The sequence below is a fragment of the Alligator mississippiensis genome, chromosome 4 (genome assembly GCF_030867095.1).
Source record: "Alligator mississippiensis isolate rAllMis1 chromosome 4, rAllMis1, whole genome shotgun sequence".
Classification (NCBI taxonomy): domain Eukaryota; kingdom Metazoa; phylum Chordata; order Crocodylia; family Alligatoridae; genus Alligator; species Alligator mississippiensis.
In genome coordinates this window covers 150,621,277-150,636,730 of record NC_081827.1, presented here as the reverse complement: position 1 = coordinate 150,636,730, position 15,454 = coordinate 150,621,277, and the positions used below count along the sequence as shown (strand labels likewise).

The 15,454-nt window shown below is 48.8% G+C and overlaps 1 protein-coding gene across 1 annotated transcript; it reads left to right on the top strand.

Moving 5' to 3' along the window:
- The first annotated feature begins 331 nt into the window (after positions 1 to 331).
- On the top strand, positions 332 to 14,817 carry LOC132250068 (antigen WC1.1-like). The gene is made up of 10 exons (XM_059726232.1): positions 332 to 470; positions 1,778 to 2,092; positions 3,586 to 3,900; positions 4,750 to 4,812; positions 4,901 to 5,215; positions 9,522 to 9,557; positions 12,264 to 12,401; positions 13,266 to 13,390; positions 13,924 to 14,007; positions 14,732 to 14,817. Exons 1-9 carry the CDS (start codon positions 332 to 334, stop codon positions 13,945 to 13,947), a joined length of 1,470 nt encoding a protein of 489 aa, XP_059582215.1. The 3' UTR covers positions 13,948 to 14,007; positions 14,732 to 14,817.
- Positions 14,818 to 15,454: the final 637 nt, after the last annotated feature.

Here is a 15,454-nt window from a genome sequence, read left to right as displayed (position 1 = left end):
ACATGTTGCAGCACACTAAATAACATGACTGCACATTAGTACTTGTGTTTACATGGACTAAAATATGGCAACACTTATTAGTTTCCTGCAGAGTAATGGGGCTGCACATGTAGACGCAGAGACTTTACTGCGTTCGTAATTAGGCAGCTCCACATTAAACATCTCGTGTAGATGCCCCCACAGACTCCATCATGGGCAGTAACGTCCCTAATGTATAACAGTTTATTCCATTCATTCCCCTCCTTTCCTGGCCCCAGGACAAACTGAATCCCTCAGACTGCTGACAGGAGAGAGCCGGTGTGATGGCAGAGTAGAGATTTCCCTCGGCGGTATGTGGGACAGAGTCCTGGATGATCAGTGGGACATGAAGGATGCCAGCGTGGTGTGCAGGCAGCTGCACTGCGGAGTTGCTGAGAGCACCTACAACCTGCCAAAGTCTGAGCAAGGGACGGGCCCTGTGGGGCTTAGAGGTGTGTGATGTGCAGGACACAAGTCCAATCTGACACTGCAACAGCAACCTGTCTGAGACCGAGCAGGCAAGAATCACTGCGGATGTTGGTGTTGTTTGTTCAGGTAACTTCCCCTGAAAATCCTACCGACACGCTCTCCCTGTGCAGGAGGAATGTGACCATCCAGGGCCTGGATCCCCCCTGCCCGCTCTCCCCACACTGTGCCCACCACTTTGAAACATGGAAGCACTGATGCATGAGATTCTGTGGGCATTGTAATAAGAGCGGCTCTCAGACCCGCCCTAACTGTAGTGCCCATTAAGCTTTTGTCTTGAAAGCCCTGGCCTCACACCCATTTTAACTGACTGGCTTTCTTGCATACGTACTGACCTCTGGCTGCTTTACCACTCCGTCCAGGAAGAGCACAGACCACCTGCAAATGCTTCCTCAGCCTGACAAAGGAGGCTTGTGCCGGAAGCTTGCTAAAAGGAATGTTTCTAAATATTTGGGTTGATCTAATTAAAGATACCAGATTTACCCAAAGAAGCTTGCCTGCCCTTGCTCGCTGGCTCTCTAGTGGCAGGTCACAACTGTATCTCCTAGTCAGGCCCCTGCTTACCAGCCTTTTTATGGCAAGTCACAGCTGTGCAAATGGGCGGGCAGTCAAAGCAGGTTTTCAGCCGTACAGTGTGACTGTTGCAATCTCACTAACACCCAACAGCACTTGAGAAACTCGAAGTGCAACATGTAACCAGGCCCAATGTGGCTGTCACAGCTGTTCTCCCTAATGCTCTTTTCTCAGAAATTGTTTATCAGTTCAAAAGAATATCACGGTGGTGTTGCTATTGGTGCTTGGGGTTTTGTGTTTGTCTTTTCGGTTTGTTTTGTTCTCTCTTTTTTTGGGGGGGACGGGGGGGGGGGGGGGTTGAGTAATTTCCCTAGCTAATAATACATTCCCAGGACACCGTTGGTAATTCTCACCTAAAAGCCATTTGAATGTACTCAGGTTTTCAAAGAACAGAGGTTCATTAAATCCCTAATCCCTTGACTAATTCTAGCCAAATATATGTCGCACCAAGACTACTATGCTAAGGAAGACATTCAGGAGTAGGTCCTTTCCTTACATGACTGGAATCAATGCCTCCTCAAGAAAGTTTCCATTATTTCCTTAGTCTATAGACTTCTTGCAATGTTTATGTTTTTCTCGTTCAAAACAAATCTTGAAGTATTTTAGTGTTTCAGCCGATGAAGCATTAATATTGATTTGCAGGAAAGCTTTCAGTTACCATCACCCCTACACCATTAAGAGCTGGGCTTTCTCCCTGCAGGAAGCAGGCAGCTCAGACTGGTAAATGCGATGGGTCACTGCGCTGGGAGAGTGGAGATTTACTACCAGGGCACCTGGGGGACAGTGTGTGATGATTCCTGGGACTTGTCTGACTCCAACGTGGTTTGCAAACAGCTGGGATGTGGACACGCCATCGAAGCAGCTGCCTCCGCTCATTATGGAGAAGGCTCAGGACAGATCTGGCTGGATGAAGTGAACTGCTCTGGAAATGAATCCGAGCTCTGGGAGTGCCCTTCCAGGGGCTGGGGGCAGCACGACTGCAGGCACAAGGAGGATGCAGGAGTGCTCTGCTCAGGTTTGTTGTGTGACTGCTCTTGTGGGCCTAGGTACCAAGGATTTAAGGAAGTGGGCTCACATTTTGGGGGAGAGCTGAGAATGCTAGGCACTCTCCCTGGCTGTCTCTGTCTGTCTCCTCCTTGCTTACATACTGTCAGCAGTCCATCAATACAAGGATGACAGTTTTCCAGCACATAGGGCCTTGTCATTTGAAAGACTTAGGACATGTTTTCTTTAGATTATAATAGGCAATCTAGAAGGTGATGGGTGGAGTTCAGAGCCCAAGTGACTAAACAAGGGCTGGAGCCTGAAATGCCAGACCCAGTGCAGTGGGGCTAAGGCAAAGGGACCAGCCAAGGCACAGCAGCAGAAGCCAAGAAGGCTGAGACTCCAATAAGGGGACAGAGGTCTAAGGTGACCTGGTGGCTTGAGCTAAGTGCCCATTTTTGTAACAACTGGAAACACCTGAGAGGCATGGGCACACGTGTAGGGGATGTTCAGAGGCTGTGATTAGCGAATAAGGCAATAAGTTTCCTGGGGGACAAGTATGGGCTGGGAGGGCCAATGAAGGGTGAGGACCGAAGGTAGTCTAACAGAATCTGATGAGATCTGTCTGCAGGAGGCCAGCATGAACTTTGCTCTAAGGCTCTGGGGCTAGCCTCCCTTTCCAAACTTTACTAAGAAAATCAAGGCATGGCATATTGGAGAATAGAGGGAAGGTAACAATTGTCAAGGCAGAACAGGAACAGAGAAGAGGGGGTGCCATGGCTGCCCCTGGGGCAACCATCCTATTAGAGTGACCAGCAGCAGTCCCTGGCCAGAAGCTGCAGATTGCATTATATCAACGGAGCAATCAGATAACAGAAGAACGCACACTACTTAATTTGACCTGGAGATACTCTTCCTGCAAAGGTACTAACTTGGTTGTGATAAGAGTGTGCTTATCCCAAGTTGCCCTGCTTGAACAGGTGTACACCCTTGTTCTAAATACAGGTAAGACATCCTAAGTGTCATCTACAAAAAGGGCCATTCGTGAATCTAGACATGACTGAGGAGGCTGATCTGAGGATCCGCATGTTTAACTCTGGATGTGGTAAATAGTTCCAGGAGGAAGGACAGGATCTTGGCAATGCTGGGTCACATCTCTTTCCTTTTTGTTTCTCTGCCTAACATACCAAGGTTATCATACTATCTGCTTGGCCATATTTATGCTGATACTCATCAGTTCCCACCTGAGAGTACTGGAGAAATCTTTGGCCTTCCCTAGTGATAGTGGGCAGTCAATGATGTCTCTAGCTCATCTATAACTGGTTGTAAATGTTGGGAAATATGATGTTCATAGTTCATCATTCCTTGTCAGATATTAATAATGGCCCTGCAGTGCCTAAAAGAGTTGCTGACCTTTGGAGTCATCCTCTGTGGCACCTGTGTACAGAAGCATACAGGAATATTAGTGATCTCCAGGGTTTTACTCTTCACATCTCTCTTCATGTCCTGTGCATTTCCTTCTAGAATTCATGGATCTGAGGCTGGTGAATGGTGATGATTGTTCCGGTCGTCTGGAGGTTTTCTACAATGGGACGTGGGGAAGTGTTTGCTCCAGTCCGATGGCTCAAGCCACTGTGGACATTGTATGCAAGCAGCTGGGCTGCGGGAATGGAGGAGAATTTGCAGAAGACTATTTATACGGACAAGGTTCTGGCCCCACATGGCTGGACCGTGTTCAGTGCCGGGAGCAGCACAGCTCCCTGTGGGAGTGTCCATCAAAGCCATGGGACCCTCACTCATGTCGTGACCGGGGAGAAGAGACCCACATTACTTGTGCTGGTAATTTTGAGACTTTTTGCACACAAACATGTATGCAAGCACACTTGGGCACAATCATGCATATACGTGCACACACAGTCCATCACATGCTCAGTTAAAATGGTCTGATTTTGCTTTTCCTTTTCTTTTTAATGTATACATTTTTATATTCCAACCAATGAGAGAAACATTTCTCATTGGCTATGAGAGGACTAAGAATATTCCATTGAAAAGAAATTTAAAAGTTGATTACAAATGAAGCTGACTTTCTAAAGTGGAGCCACTTAGGGCGATTCAAAAAAGTTTCCTTCCTTAGAGTGTCATGTTTGCATCTGTGTGGGACTTAGACATTTTGGCATGTGCAGCCCTACATGTGACCAGGCTGTGAGGTTTCAGTGTGTATTAACTTTCCATCTGTGTACATGCGCACATTTCTGTTCTGCACACACCTGTGAATATAAAGTTTACATGTACAGAGAAAATGGATTTTGGATCAGAATTTTTTTTGTCACACCAGCTCTTGTGCCACTATTTCTTGCTGAGGATTCCCAGAATAATGGTTTAATTTGAGCTAAGGGGAAAGTGTCTGTGTGTGTAATTGCCCAAAGCTCTTTGTTAGGGATTACAGTTACTGCACATAGAGAGAGATGCCCATAGAGCAATACAGCTAGCAGGGAGCTGCACACAACTGCATAATAACCATTACAATCTGAAAACAAGAACACTTTATCTATTATTTTAAGCAAGTTTAAATTCATATTGATAGAAGAGTGATATTAGGATTTACCCTACTGCTAAGTTCTACTCTTCCCCATGGCGCGTACACACATTAACCGGTCCATTCAGAGAATTTATCCTTTTTCTCCTTAGGAAAAAAAGAGAACACAACGCTGACACGGTTTCTTGCATGTCCAAACTCCACAGACTGCACAGGTACCTCTGCCTTTCCCTGCATCCCCATTTTACATTTCTAAGGCCGTTCCCAGCTGTCTTAGTAACGTGAGGTTTTTGCCTTTCTCAGACAAAGAGAAGCTCCGCATTGTGGGAACACAGGACAGATGCTCGGGGAGAGTGGAGGTTTGGCACCACGGCTCCTGGGGAACGGTGTTTGATGATTCCTGGGACCTCGCAGATGCCAATGTTGTGTGCAAGCAAGGGGGCTGTGGAGCTGCTGTGTCTGCCCTGGGCGAGGCTGCTTTCGGGGCGGGGACTGGCCCCATCTGGCTGGACAAGGTGAACTGCAAGGGAACAGAGTCGTCTCTGTGGGACTGTTGTGCCGAGCCCTGGGGAAACAGTAGATGCCAGCATAAGGAAGATGCTGCTGTGATCTGCACCAGTGAGTGACAGTTTTTTACATCCATGATGCAGGTTTGGAGGTGGGGTGGGAAATGTGTTTCCTTGGCTAGATCCTCCTGACTGGCCACAGAACAGACCCCATGTCCTTGATGTAGCTGTCTTATGGCTGGGCTGGGAAAATGCCTCTGTGGGCCCAGTTTTCAGAGGCATCAGCCCATGTAGCACCAGTCCCCACATATGCATATATACGTGCCCCATTGTGCTGCTGTGTTATTCATCCCTCCCAGTGCCAAAGGGAATGGACCTCTTCTTGATCACCAGTGTCTCCATGTAACCCAGCTTGTTCTTTACACACTGCGTGTTTGTGCATGGGCTGGCTGTGTGTGCCAGTTATAAGGAGTAAGATCTTTACAGTATCCTGGGGTCCTGCTACCTTTGACTGTAGTTGGTGTTTGGCTGTTTCCAACACTTGGTTTTTGGTCGTGAGTTATGCTTCCAGTCTGTATCAGCTCAGAGGTCCTCGCACATTTGTTTCTATCTTCTTAGAAGTAGACTCTGTTCTTGAGGATAGCCCTGGATTTGCGGCTTTAAAGACACTACCCTCTGGAAAAGATGAGCTGAAAGTATCTGACTCCAGCTCTGCAGCGGAGCTCACATGTTTGCCATCCGCATTTCCCAGAAGGAGGCAGAGTGTAGATGTGATGTGCAGGTGAGGTGTGCAGATACACAGGCTATGTCTACGCTATTTCCTAATTGTTCCTCAGAGGGCTGCTGAGAAGGGGACCCTAGCCATCAGCTCCCTGTCAGCTTGCATCAAATCCAGAAATGAAGCAGTGATAGCCCATTGCCCCACCTCACAGTCCTCTTCACCGGGTCTCCACATACAAGATTTTCATTTTAACTCTCAGAGGTGATATTCTCCTGGTAACAAGCCTGTCATAGATTCATAGATTCATAGATGTTAGGGTCGGAAGGGACCTCAATAGATCATCGAGTCTGACCCCCTGCATAAGCAGGAAAGAGTGCTGGGTCTAGATGACCCCAGCTAGATACTCGTCTAACCTCCTCTTGAAGACCCCCAGGGTAGGGGAGAGCACCACCTCCCTTGGGAGCCCGTTCCAGACCTTGGCCACTCGAACTGTGAAGAAGTTCTTCCTAATGTCCAATCTAAATCTGCTCTCTGCTAGCTTGTGGCCATTGTTTCTTGTAATCCCCGGGGGCGCCTTGGTGAATAAATACTCACCAATTCCCTTCTGTGCCCCCGTGATGAACTTATAGGCAGCCACAAGGTCGCCTCTCAACCTTCTCTTGCGGAGGCTGAAAAGGTCCAGTTTCTCTAGTCTCTCCTCGTAGGGCTTGGTCTGCAGGCCCTTGACCATACAAGTGGCCCTTCTCTGGACCCTCTCCAGGTTATCCGCATCCTTCTTGAAGTGTGGCGCCCAGAATTGCACGCAGTACTCCAACTGCGGTCTGACCAGCACCCTATAGAGGGGAAGTATCACCTCCTTGGACCTATTCGTCATGCATCTGCTGATGCACGATAAAGTGCCATTGGCTTTTCTGATAGCTTCGTCACACTGCTGGCTCATGTTCATCTTGGAGTCCACTAGGACTCCAAGATCCCTTTCCACCTCTGTGCCACCCAGCAGGTCATTCCCTAGGCTGTAGGTGTGCTGGACATTTTTCCTCCCTAGGTGCAGCACTTTGCATTTCTCCTTGTTGAACTGCATCCTGTTGTTTTCTGCCCACTTGTCCAACCTATCCAGGTCTGCCTGCAGCTGTTCCCTGCCCTCCGGCGTGTCCACTTCTCCCCATAGCTTTGTGTCATCTGCAAACTTGGACAGAGTACATTTGACTCCCTCGTCCAAGTCGCTGATGAAGACATTAAAGAGTATCGGTCCAAGGACCGAGGCATGCGGGACCCCACTGCCCACACCCTTCCAGGTCGAGACCGACCCATCTACCACGACCCTTTGGGTGCGACCCTCTAGCCAATTCGCCACCCACCGGACTGTGCAGTCATCCACATCACAGCCTTTTAGCTTGTTCACCAGTATGGGGTGGGATACCGTATCGAAGGCCTTCCTGAAGTCTAAGTATACGAAATCCACCCCTCCTCCTGTGTCCAGGCATTTCGTAACCTGGTCATAGAAAGAGACTAGATTGGTCAGGCATGATCTGCCCACCGCAAACCCATGCTGGTTTCCCCTCAGCATAATTTGCCCTGCCGGGCTCTCACAAATGTGAGCCTTGATAATTTTTTCAAAGACTTTACCAAGGATGGAGGTAAGACTGACTGGCCTATAGTTGCCCGGGTCCTCTTTCCTCCCCTTCTTGAAAATGGGGACCACATTGGCCCTTTTCCAGTCCTCCGGGACTTGGCCCGTGGCCACGAGAGTTCGAATATTCCCGCCAGTGGCTCTGCAATGATGTCGGCCAGTGCCTTCAGCACCCTCGGATGGAGCCCATCCGGGCCTGCCGATTTAAAGGCATCCAGTTCTTCCAAATGACTCTGCACCACCTCAGGATCTACGTATGGAAGTCTGGCGCCTTGCTGCTGCCTCTCTACAACCCCAGTGAGAGACTTGTCGTGCCCCTCACTTAGGAACACTGAGGCAAAGAACTCGTTGAGCAGTTCAGCCTTGTCCCCCCTATCTGTCACCAATTGTTTCTGCCCATTTAGCAGCGGTCCTATTCCTCCCTGGGCCTTCCTTTTACTCCCAATATATCTAAAAACCAATTTCTTGTTGTCTTTTACTTGGGTTGCCATCCTCAGCTCCATGGTAGCTTTGGCCCGCCTAACTGCCTCCCTACAAGCATGAGCAGAGGAGGTATATTCATCTTTAGTGATCTCACCCTGTTTCCACTTTTTATGTGCTCCCCTTTTGGCCCTTAAGCTGCTCTGGATTTCTCTGGTCAGCCATGGAAGCCTCCTGGGCCCTTTCCCTTTTTTGCCTCGCTCGGGGATCGTCTTGCTTTGTGCCTGAAGGATCGTTTCCTTAAGGCACAGCCACCCTTCTTGGGCTCCCATCCCATCAAAACTCCTGCTCTGCAGTGCTTCCTTGACTAATCGCCTGAGTGCATTGAGATCAGCTTTGCTAAAGTCTAGCACTTTCACCCTACTAGTTACCTTACCCACTCGCCGTCTTATGTTGAATTCTATTATAAGGTGATCACTGTCTCCCAAATGGCTACCGATCTGGAGGTCCCCTATCATGTCATCTCCTGTTGCCAATACCAGATCCAGTATGGCATTCCCCCTAGTGGGACCATGCACCTCCTGTGTCAGGTGGAGGTCCTGTATACAGGTTAGAAACCTGCGTGAGCGATGGGACCTTGCTGTTTGCGTCTCCCAGCAGATGTCCGGGTAGTTTAGGTCCCCCATGACTACCGCCTCTTTAGCTTTTATGGTCTCCGAGAGTTGCCTCAGGAGTCCCGCATCTATTTCTTCCCCTTGGTGTGGGGGTCTGTAACAGACCCCTACCACCAAATACCTTTCTCCTTGCCCCCCATGTAGCCTAACCCACAATCCTTCTACTTCCTCAACCTCAGATTCTGTCTTGATGAGGGTTGATGTATATTGCTCACTGACATAAAGTGCAACCCCCCCCACCTTTCTTCCCCGACCTGTCCTTTCTATACAATCTATAGCCCTCCATATGTACCGCCCAGTCATGGGATGAATCCCACCAGGTCTCTGTTAGCCCCACTAAGTCATAGGTGTTTAGTGCAAGCAGGAGCGCTAATTCATCCTGCTTGTTCCCCATGCTCCTAGCATTAGTATATAGGCACTTGAGCCCTGCGACTGGTGCCTTTGCTGCCCCCCTGCTCCGAGTCCCAAGGGGCCCATTGTTTCTTACCTTCTTGTTTCTTACCTGTTCTATAGTGCTGGTCTCCCCATGGCTTTCAGGTTCCCAATGTTCTCCTTCTTCAGGCTGGGCTGTCCTTGTGGGTGCCACATGGTTTGGTGGTCCACAGCTTCCCCTGCCCTCGTACTCCCCTCCCCCCGATGAGCCTAGTTTAAAGCCCGCCGGAGGAGATCCGCCAACCTAGTAGAAAACACACGCTTACCTTTGGGGGACAGGTGAAGCCCATCCCAGCTGAGCATGTCCCTCGTCGTGATGTGCGGGTCATTGTCCAGGAAGCCGAAGCCTGCCTTGAGACACCACTGCCGAAGCTGCCAGTTGGTCTCTCTGATGCAGTTCTCCTGCCGTTTTCCTCGTCTGGTCACTGGTAGGATGGAAGAGAAAACCACCTGTGCACCAAACTCCTTCAGCACGCCACCCAGAGCAGAGTCATCTCTGTCTGACTCCAGACTTCAACTCTCCTTCTCTCTTTCTTTGCAGATGGGACAGAGACCACTGCATCCCCACTGAAAACAGGTAAAAAATGCCCTCGTCCCACTTGGGTTACATTTCACTGGTACTGAATTCCCCGGGGGATAACCTGTAACCTCCAGCCTGAGGGTATAAAAAGATGTGGCCATCTGAAGTGGATCAGCTATGGTGGGATATGTCCTTTCACTGCTGACTTAATTGAGTGAAACACAAATCTACCATTGTCAGGCATCAGTCAGAGGCCTTGTATCCTGTGTGACGAGTGTTGTGTTTCCTGTGTATAGAGATCATAGACTCATAGACATTTAGAGTTGGGAGGGACCTCAGAAGGTTATCCAGTCCAACCCCCTCCTGCATGCAGGACCATCCCCAACTAGCTCATTGCAGCCAAGGCTCTGCCCAGCCAGGTCTTAAAAACCTCCAAGAATGGAGATCCTACAACGTCTGTGGGTAACCTGTTCCTGTACTTTGCTAGCCTCCTCGTGAGCAAGCACCTTATTATACCAAGCCTAAACTTCCCTTTCTGTAACATTTCTCCTTGTTCTGTCATCTGCAACACAATCTAGCTACACCCTGTTTCGAACAACCCTACAGGTTGTTCAAGGCTGTTATTCGTCAGTCTTCTCTTCTCCAGACTAAGTCAGTCCAGTTTCCTCAGTCTCTCCTCAGAAGTCATGTGTCCTTGCTCCTTAACTGTTTTTGTCACTCTCTGCTGTATTCTCGCCAATTTGTGCACATCCATTGTGTAGTGGGTGGCCCAAAACCTCACATTACTCCAAGTGTGGCCTCACCAGTGCCAATTAGAAGGGGAATATCACATCCCTCAATCTGATGGCAATGCTTCTATTAACGCAGCCCAGTATGCAGCTAGCTTTCTTTGCAAAAAGAGCACACTGATGGCCCCTATTCAGCTGATAGTCTTCTGTAACCCCCGGGGCCTTTTCTGCAGAGCTGCTGCTTAGCCATTAGGTCCCCAGCCTTTACCAGTGCATGGGATTGTTTCATCCTAAGGGCAGGACTTTGCACTCTTCCTTATTGAACCTCATGAGATTTCTTTTCATCCAATCCTCCAATTTTTCAAAGTCCCTGCTAAACCTGCCAGCATATCTACTACTCCCCAGAGCTTGCTGTCATCTGCAGAATCTCTTCAAGTGCACTTCATCCCATCTTCCAGGTCATTGATAAAGATATTGAACAAGATTGGCCCCAGGACTGACCCTTGGGCTTCTTCACATGATACCAGCTGCCAACCTTACATTGAGCATGATGATCCAGCCAGTTTCCTATCCACTTAACAGTCCATTCATCCAACCCATGCTTCCTTAGCCTGTTTGCAAGAATGTTCTAGGAAACAGTATCAAAAGCCTTGCTAAAGTCAAGGTATACCACATCCAGTACTGTCCCCCACCTTCATAGAGCCAATCATCTCACCAGAGAAGGGACTTCGGTTGGTCAGGCATGACTTGCCCTTGGTGAATCTACACTGATTGTTCCTAATCACCTTCTTCTCCTCCAAGTGCTCAGAAATGCATTCCTTGAGGACCTGCTCCATGATTTTACCAGGGACTGAGGTGAGGTTGTCTACTCTATAGTTCCCCAGATCCTCTTTCCTTCCTTTCTTAAAGATGCACACTACATTTTCACCTTTTTCAATTGTGCAGGACCTCTCCCAGTCACCAGGAGTTTTCAAAGATCGTGGCCAGTGGCTCTGCAATTACATTGGCCAACTCCCTCAGCACCCTCAAGTGCATCTCGTCTGTAATGTTCCCTAAAACTCATCAAGGGGCCCTCCAGCTGGAGTAATTGCCCACCACTGCTTTAATCTGTCCTTTCACCACTGTTGGCTGCTGACCTCCTTCCCAAACTGTGATGCTAATTGCAGTAGTCTGAGAGCTGATCTTGCCTGTGAAGACTGAGTTTAAAAAGGGTACTGAGTACTAGGGCCTTTTCTGAATCATGCGCCACTAGGTTCCCTCCCCCGTTCAGTAAAGGCATCGCATTTTCCTTGATCGTTCTCTTATAGCTGACATACTTTATTCCATGATAAAAATAATGGACATTGGCCACAATAAAGCTATGCAAATTGATAACAGCAGTCTCAGCCACACTTTCTGGGCATAGGTGGTTCAACAAGGGGTATGGACATCTATCTGCTTGGCCTTTTTGCCTCCATAAACATATATTTGGGTGGCACAAAGGCAATGTTGTTTTCATCCTGAGAGAATGAGCTTCTCCCGCTGGAGTGAGGGTCCACTAAGAATGTTACCTGGGGTGGGAGCTGCAGGGGTGCTGAGCAGGAGCCATTCCTGTCCAGTGGCTCCTGGTACGACTGCGCCCATGACAAACTGCCTGTGTTCTAGCACTGATCCTGATGCCTTGCGTGGTGCAATTAGAGACTACAGAGTCCTAGATTGTAAGGCTGGAAGGGATCTTGGAAGATCATCGGGTCCAGCCCCTGCACCAGGCAGGAAAGACACCTGGGGTCAGGTGACCCCAGGAAGGTGACCGTCCAGGCTCCTCATGAAGATTTACAGGGTTGGCAATTGCACCACCTCTAGAGGGAGCTTATTTCACTTTTTCAGGCTGAGGAGTTCCAGGTCCCTCAGCCTTTCCTCATATGGCTTGCTGTGCAAGACTGACCATAGGGGTGGCTTTTCTCTGGACTCTCTCAAGCTTGTCCATGTCCTCCCCCTATGCCCACCTGCTTCTCACAGAATAGTCTGTGCATATTGCATGTTCTTTTCTTTCCAGAAACACCTCAGCACCCATCTCTGACAGGTGGGAGAGACATGGTGCCCATTGTCATCTGCATTGTCCTGGGGGCCCTTCTCTGTCTCGTCCTGATCATTCTGGGGGGAAAGGTGAGAAGCGCCAGGGCACTGCGCAGAGGTGAGACTCATTGGTCTGAGATAGAAAAAATATATATAAATAATTAGTGAGGGGAAGGATGTAGGCAGAGCTGTGATGCAACCTAGGCCTTGCAGGTAATGGGAGGTATAGCTGAGGAGGGGAGGATGCTGAAAGTCTGCCACAGGGAGATCCAGCTTGTCTGTGAAATAAAGCCATCCATCAGTGAACTTGCAGTAGAATTGAACAGGGCTACAAATAAATATAGGTACAAAGCTCAACTGAGACAGCCTCACAAGGGTGGTCAGGACAAAGCAAGATAGAAAAGGAGATGAAAGAGTTTGGAAATATGAACATAGTTTTGGTCCAGCTGTTCTCTATGAGGGAAGGAAATATGAGGGAAGCAGTTTGCAATGAAAGAGAAAGAAGCAAAGAAAAAGCAAGGTGGGAAAAAGGATATGTGGAGAAGGAAAAAAAATCCTTATACTTGGCCAAGTGCTGGGTGGCAGCTGCTACCTTACTTCAATCAGGAGGTTATAACTTCCCATGAAAACCAAAGTCAATGTAAGTATTGTGCGTGCATGTGCATGTGTGAATATATTTACAGGTTTCCAATAGATGAAACTGGGGAAGTGTCAGGAGTACTAAAATGAAAGTAGTAGAAAGGGAAGGTGTAGGCTGCGTATATAAAAATATTTTGTGACAGAGGAGCGGTCCTGCAACAGTCTCCAGAGGGAAGTTGTTGAATAAGCTTGGGCAGTGTCGCACTGGATATTTTTCTGTAGACTGGACAAGAAAGCAGAACTGTGCTGTAGGGCTCAGCTGAGCTCCAAAGGGACGGGCTGGAGAACCTCTTAACATTTCCTGTTGCCATGATCCTATGTGAACCCTGCCTTTTGTTTTCAGGCTCCAGAATATACTCAGGACCATTGCCTGATGCTGTGTATGAGGAGATTGATTATAATTTGATGAGGGACAAGCTGGAGATGTTTGGTCACTCAGGCGTGTGCCCCATTGCCAACACACAGCAGGTGTCAAAGGGTGTTTGTACACGTTTGTGGCTTTGATAAGTTCAGTATATTCTTTGTGGGGGGGTTTGTATCCCGCAATGTATCACACTTATTTCCATAACTATTTTGCACAAGTTTAACATTTGCTATTTGTAAATGTGCTTTTGCAAGTAAAAGATGTTAGAAAGCACCTCCATAACAACTACACCCTCACTTTGCAGCCCTCTGAGCCCTGGAAGGCTGCAGGTACTGGGCCTGGGGTGAGAACAGGATGTTACAGGAGGTCTAGAAATGAGTTTCCTTCCCAGCAGACACTCCACTTGTCCCAACTCTAGGCAGCATTTGTCTCCCTCTGCCCATGCTGCAGTCTAGGAACAGAGCCTGCATGGATACTGTAAGAGGTCATCCATAGGAGCATATGGGCAGGGGCAGTCTAAATAGTTTTCCCACTGCCGTCCCTTCTCTGTTGTATAGGCTCCCTCCTCCCCAGGTGTCTAGCCACCAGTCAGTTCAACAGGGCTCATGTGGATAACACACTGTCTCTCACCCTCCAGTCTCCTACTCGGAGGACTCCATGATGAAGCTGCAGTATTACACTGGGGACAGCGAGGAGGGAAATGACCTTGGATCAGCACAAGGTAATGGGGGAAGGCAGAGCCCAGAGATAGAGGCCCAGATCCAAGGGGGAAATTCAGTTTCCTGGGCATTTCCTGTGTACATTCCTCCTGTTTAGCATTCATGTGAGACAGTGGAATGGGTCAGATTTAACAAGATGTTCAGAGAGCATCCTGATGGGAATATGGGGTCAGATCCAGACACTTCTTGCACGTGAGATTTGGGCAGGGAATGGAGAAAGTAATAAGATGCTGAGCAATAAAAAATCTATCACTGAGCAAACCTAGATCAGTGGCCAAGCTCTTACTTCCCTGCCTCCCTGCCATGAGCACAGAGCCCAGGTTGCATTCTAATCTGCACAAGGACTTGAACCCAGAACCGGTAGAGTGTGGTTTCACTCTGACAAGGCTGGATCAGGTGATGATGCTACCGTCTTTGAAGGAATCCAATGCTAGTCAGCACCAGCACAGATCCTGACCCTAGTCGCATACATTATCCCAGGAGTAGGGGATGTACTTGGGCATGCTTGTGTGCTTAGGTATTCATGAAGAACTGAAGTAGGACCAAATCCTGTTTTACCAACACTCATTACTCTTCCCTTTCCACCTGAATCACTCTGAGAGATTGCTTGTAATGCCAGAGAAAACAGCCCTATGTCCAAGACAGCAGGTATTTGCTGGGGAACTAGACGCCTGGAGAAATCGGCACTGGGGAAGGAAAGTTGAGTGTGGTATTTCTTTTGTGCAGAGGAAGCTTCCCCTGGGGATTTCCAGCTGGATTACGATAGTGTGGAGGAGCCTGCATTGAGTAATGCCCATGTACCTCCAGACAGTCAAGGTGAGAAGCAAATCCACCTCCAGGGGGGAGGAGCACCTCTACACATGCCCAGCACCTGTTCCAATGCCTGCTAAGTAGCACCACTTAATCTAGTCTGCTGCAGCATGCTAATTAGTTGTGTTATGTTTAGTATTGAGTCTGTAATACCATGCAACCAAGTGTAGCAGTATCTAAGAGAGCAACTTGGTACTGTCCCACCAATGTGCCCTGGCCCCAAAGGGCCTGATCATACCCCAGTCTCACCCTGCTGAACCCCATCCACAAATCCGTTCCTGTCTGGGAATGGTTCAATGAGAGAGCTTTAAGTTCATCCCTCCACAGCTGTTGTCCAACCCGTGGTTTCAGCAGGCCTTGGGGAAGGTTCTCGAGCAGCCTCAGTGGTGAGATTTCAGGTCTCCTGAGAACTCAGTTGGGTCAGCAGAGATTAGTGATGTGCTGAGGTCCTCGCAGGGCCCTGACACCCTCCTTCCACACTATAGACAAGCCCTAAATGATGGGAAATGACTACCAGCAGTGGTCTAGCTGTGGAAGGTTCCTTACCTGAATGGGGCAGACCAAGAAGCAGAGAAGCATGGGCTGCTGTAGGCCATGACAGGGACACAACCACCAAGTGCTGGGACCGTTCAGAAAATA

What these genes read in the sequence shown, in the direction of transcription:
- LOC132250068 (XM_059726232.1), top strand. Translation starts at nt 332, where the DNA reads ATGTGGGACAGAGTCCTGGATGATCAGTGGGACATGAAGGATGCCAGC. An exon ending in GGGCCCTGTGGGGCTTAGAG is followed by an intron (nt 471 to 1,777) that starts GTGTGTGATGTG and finishes TTCTCCCTGCAG; the next exon opens with GAAGCAGGCAGCTCAGACTG. An exon ending in TGCAGGAGTGCTCTGCTCAG is followed by an intron (nt 2,093 to 3,585) that starts GTTTGTTGTGTG and finishes ATTTCCTTCTAG; the next exon opens with AATTCATGGATCTGAGGCTG.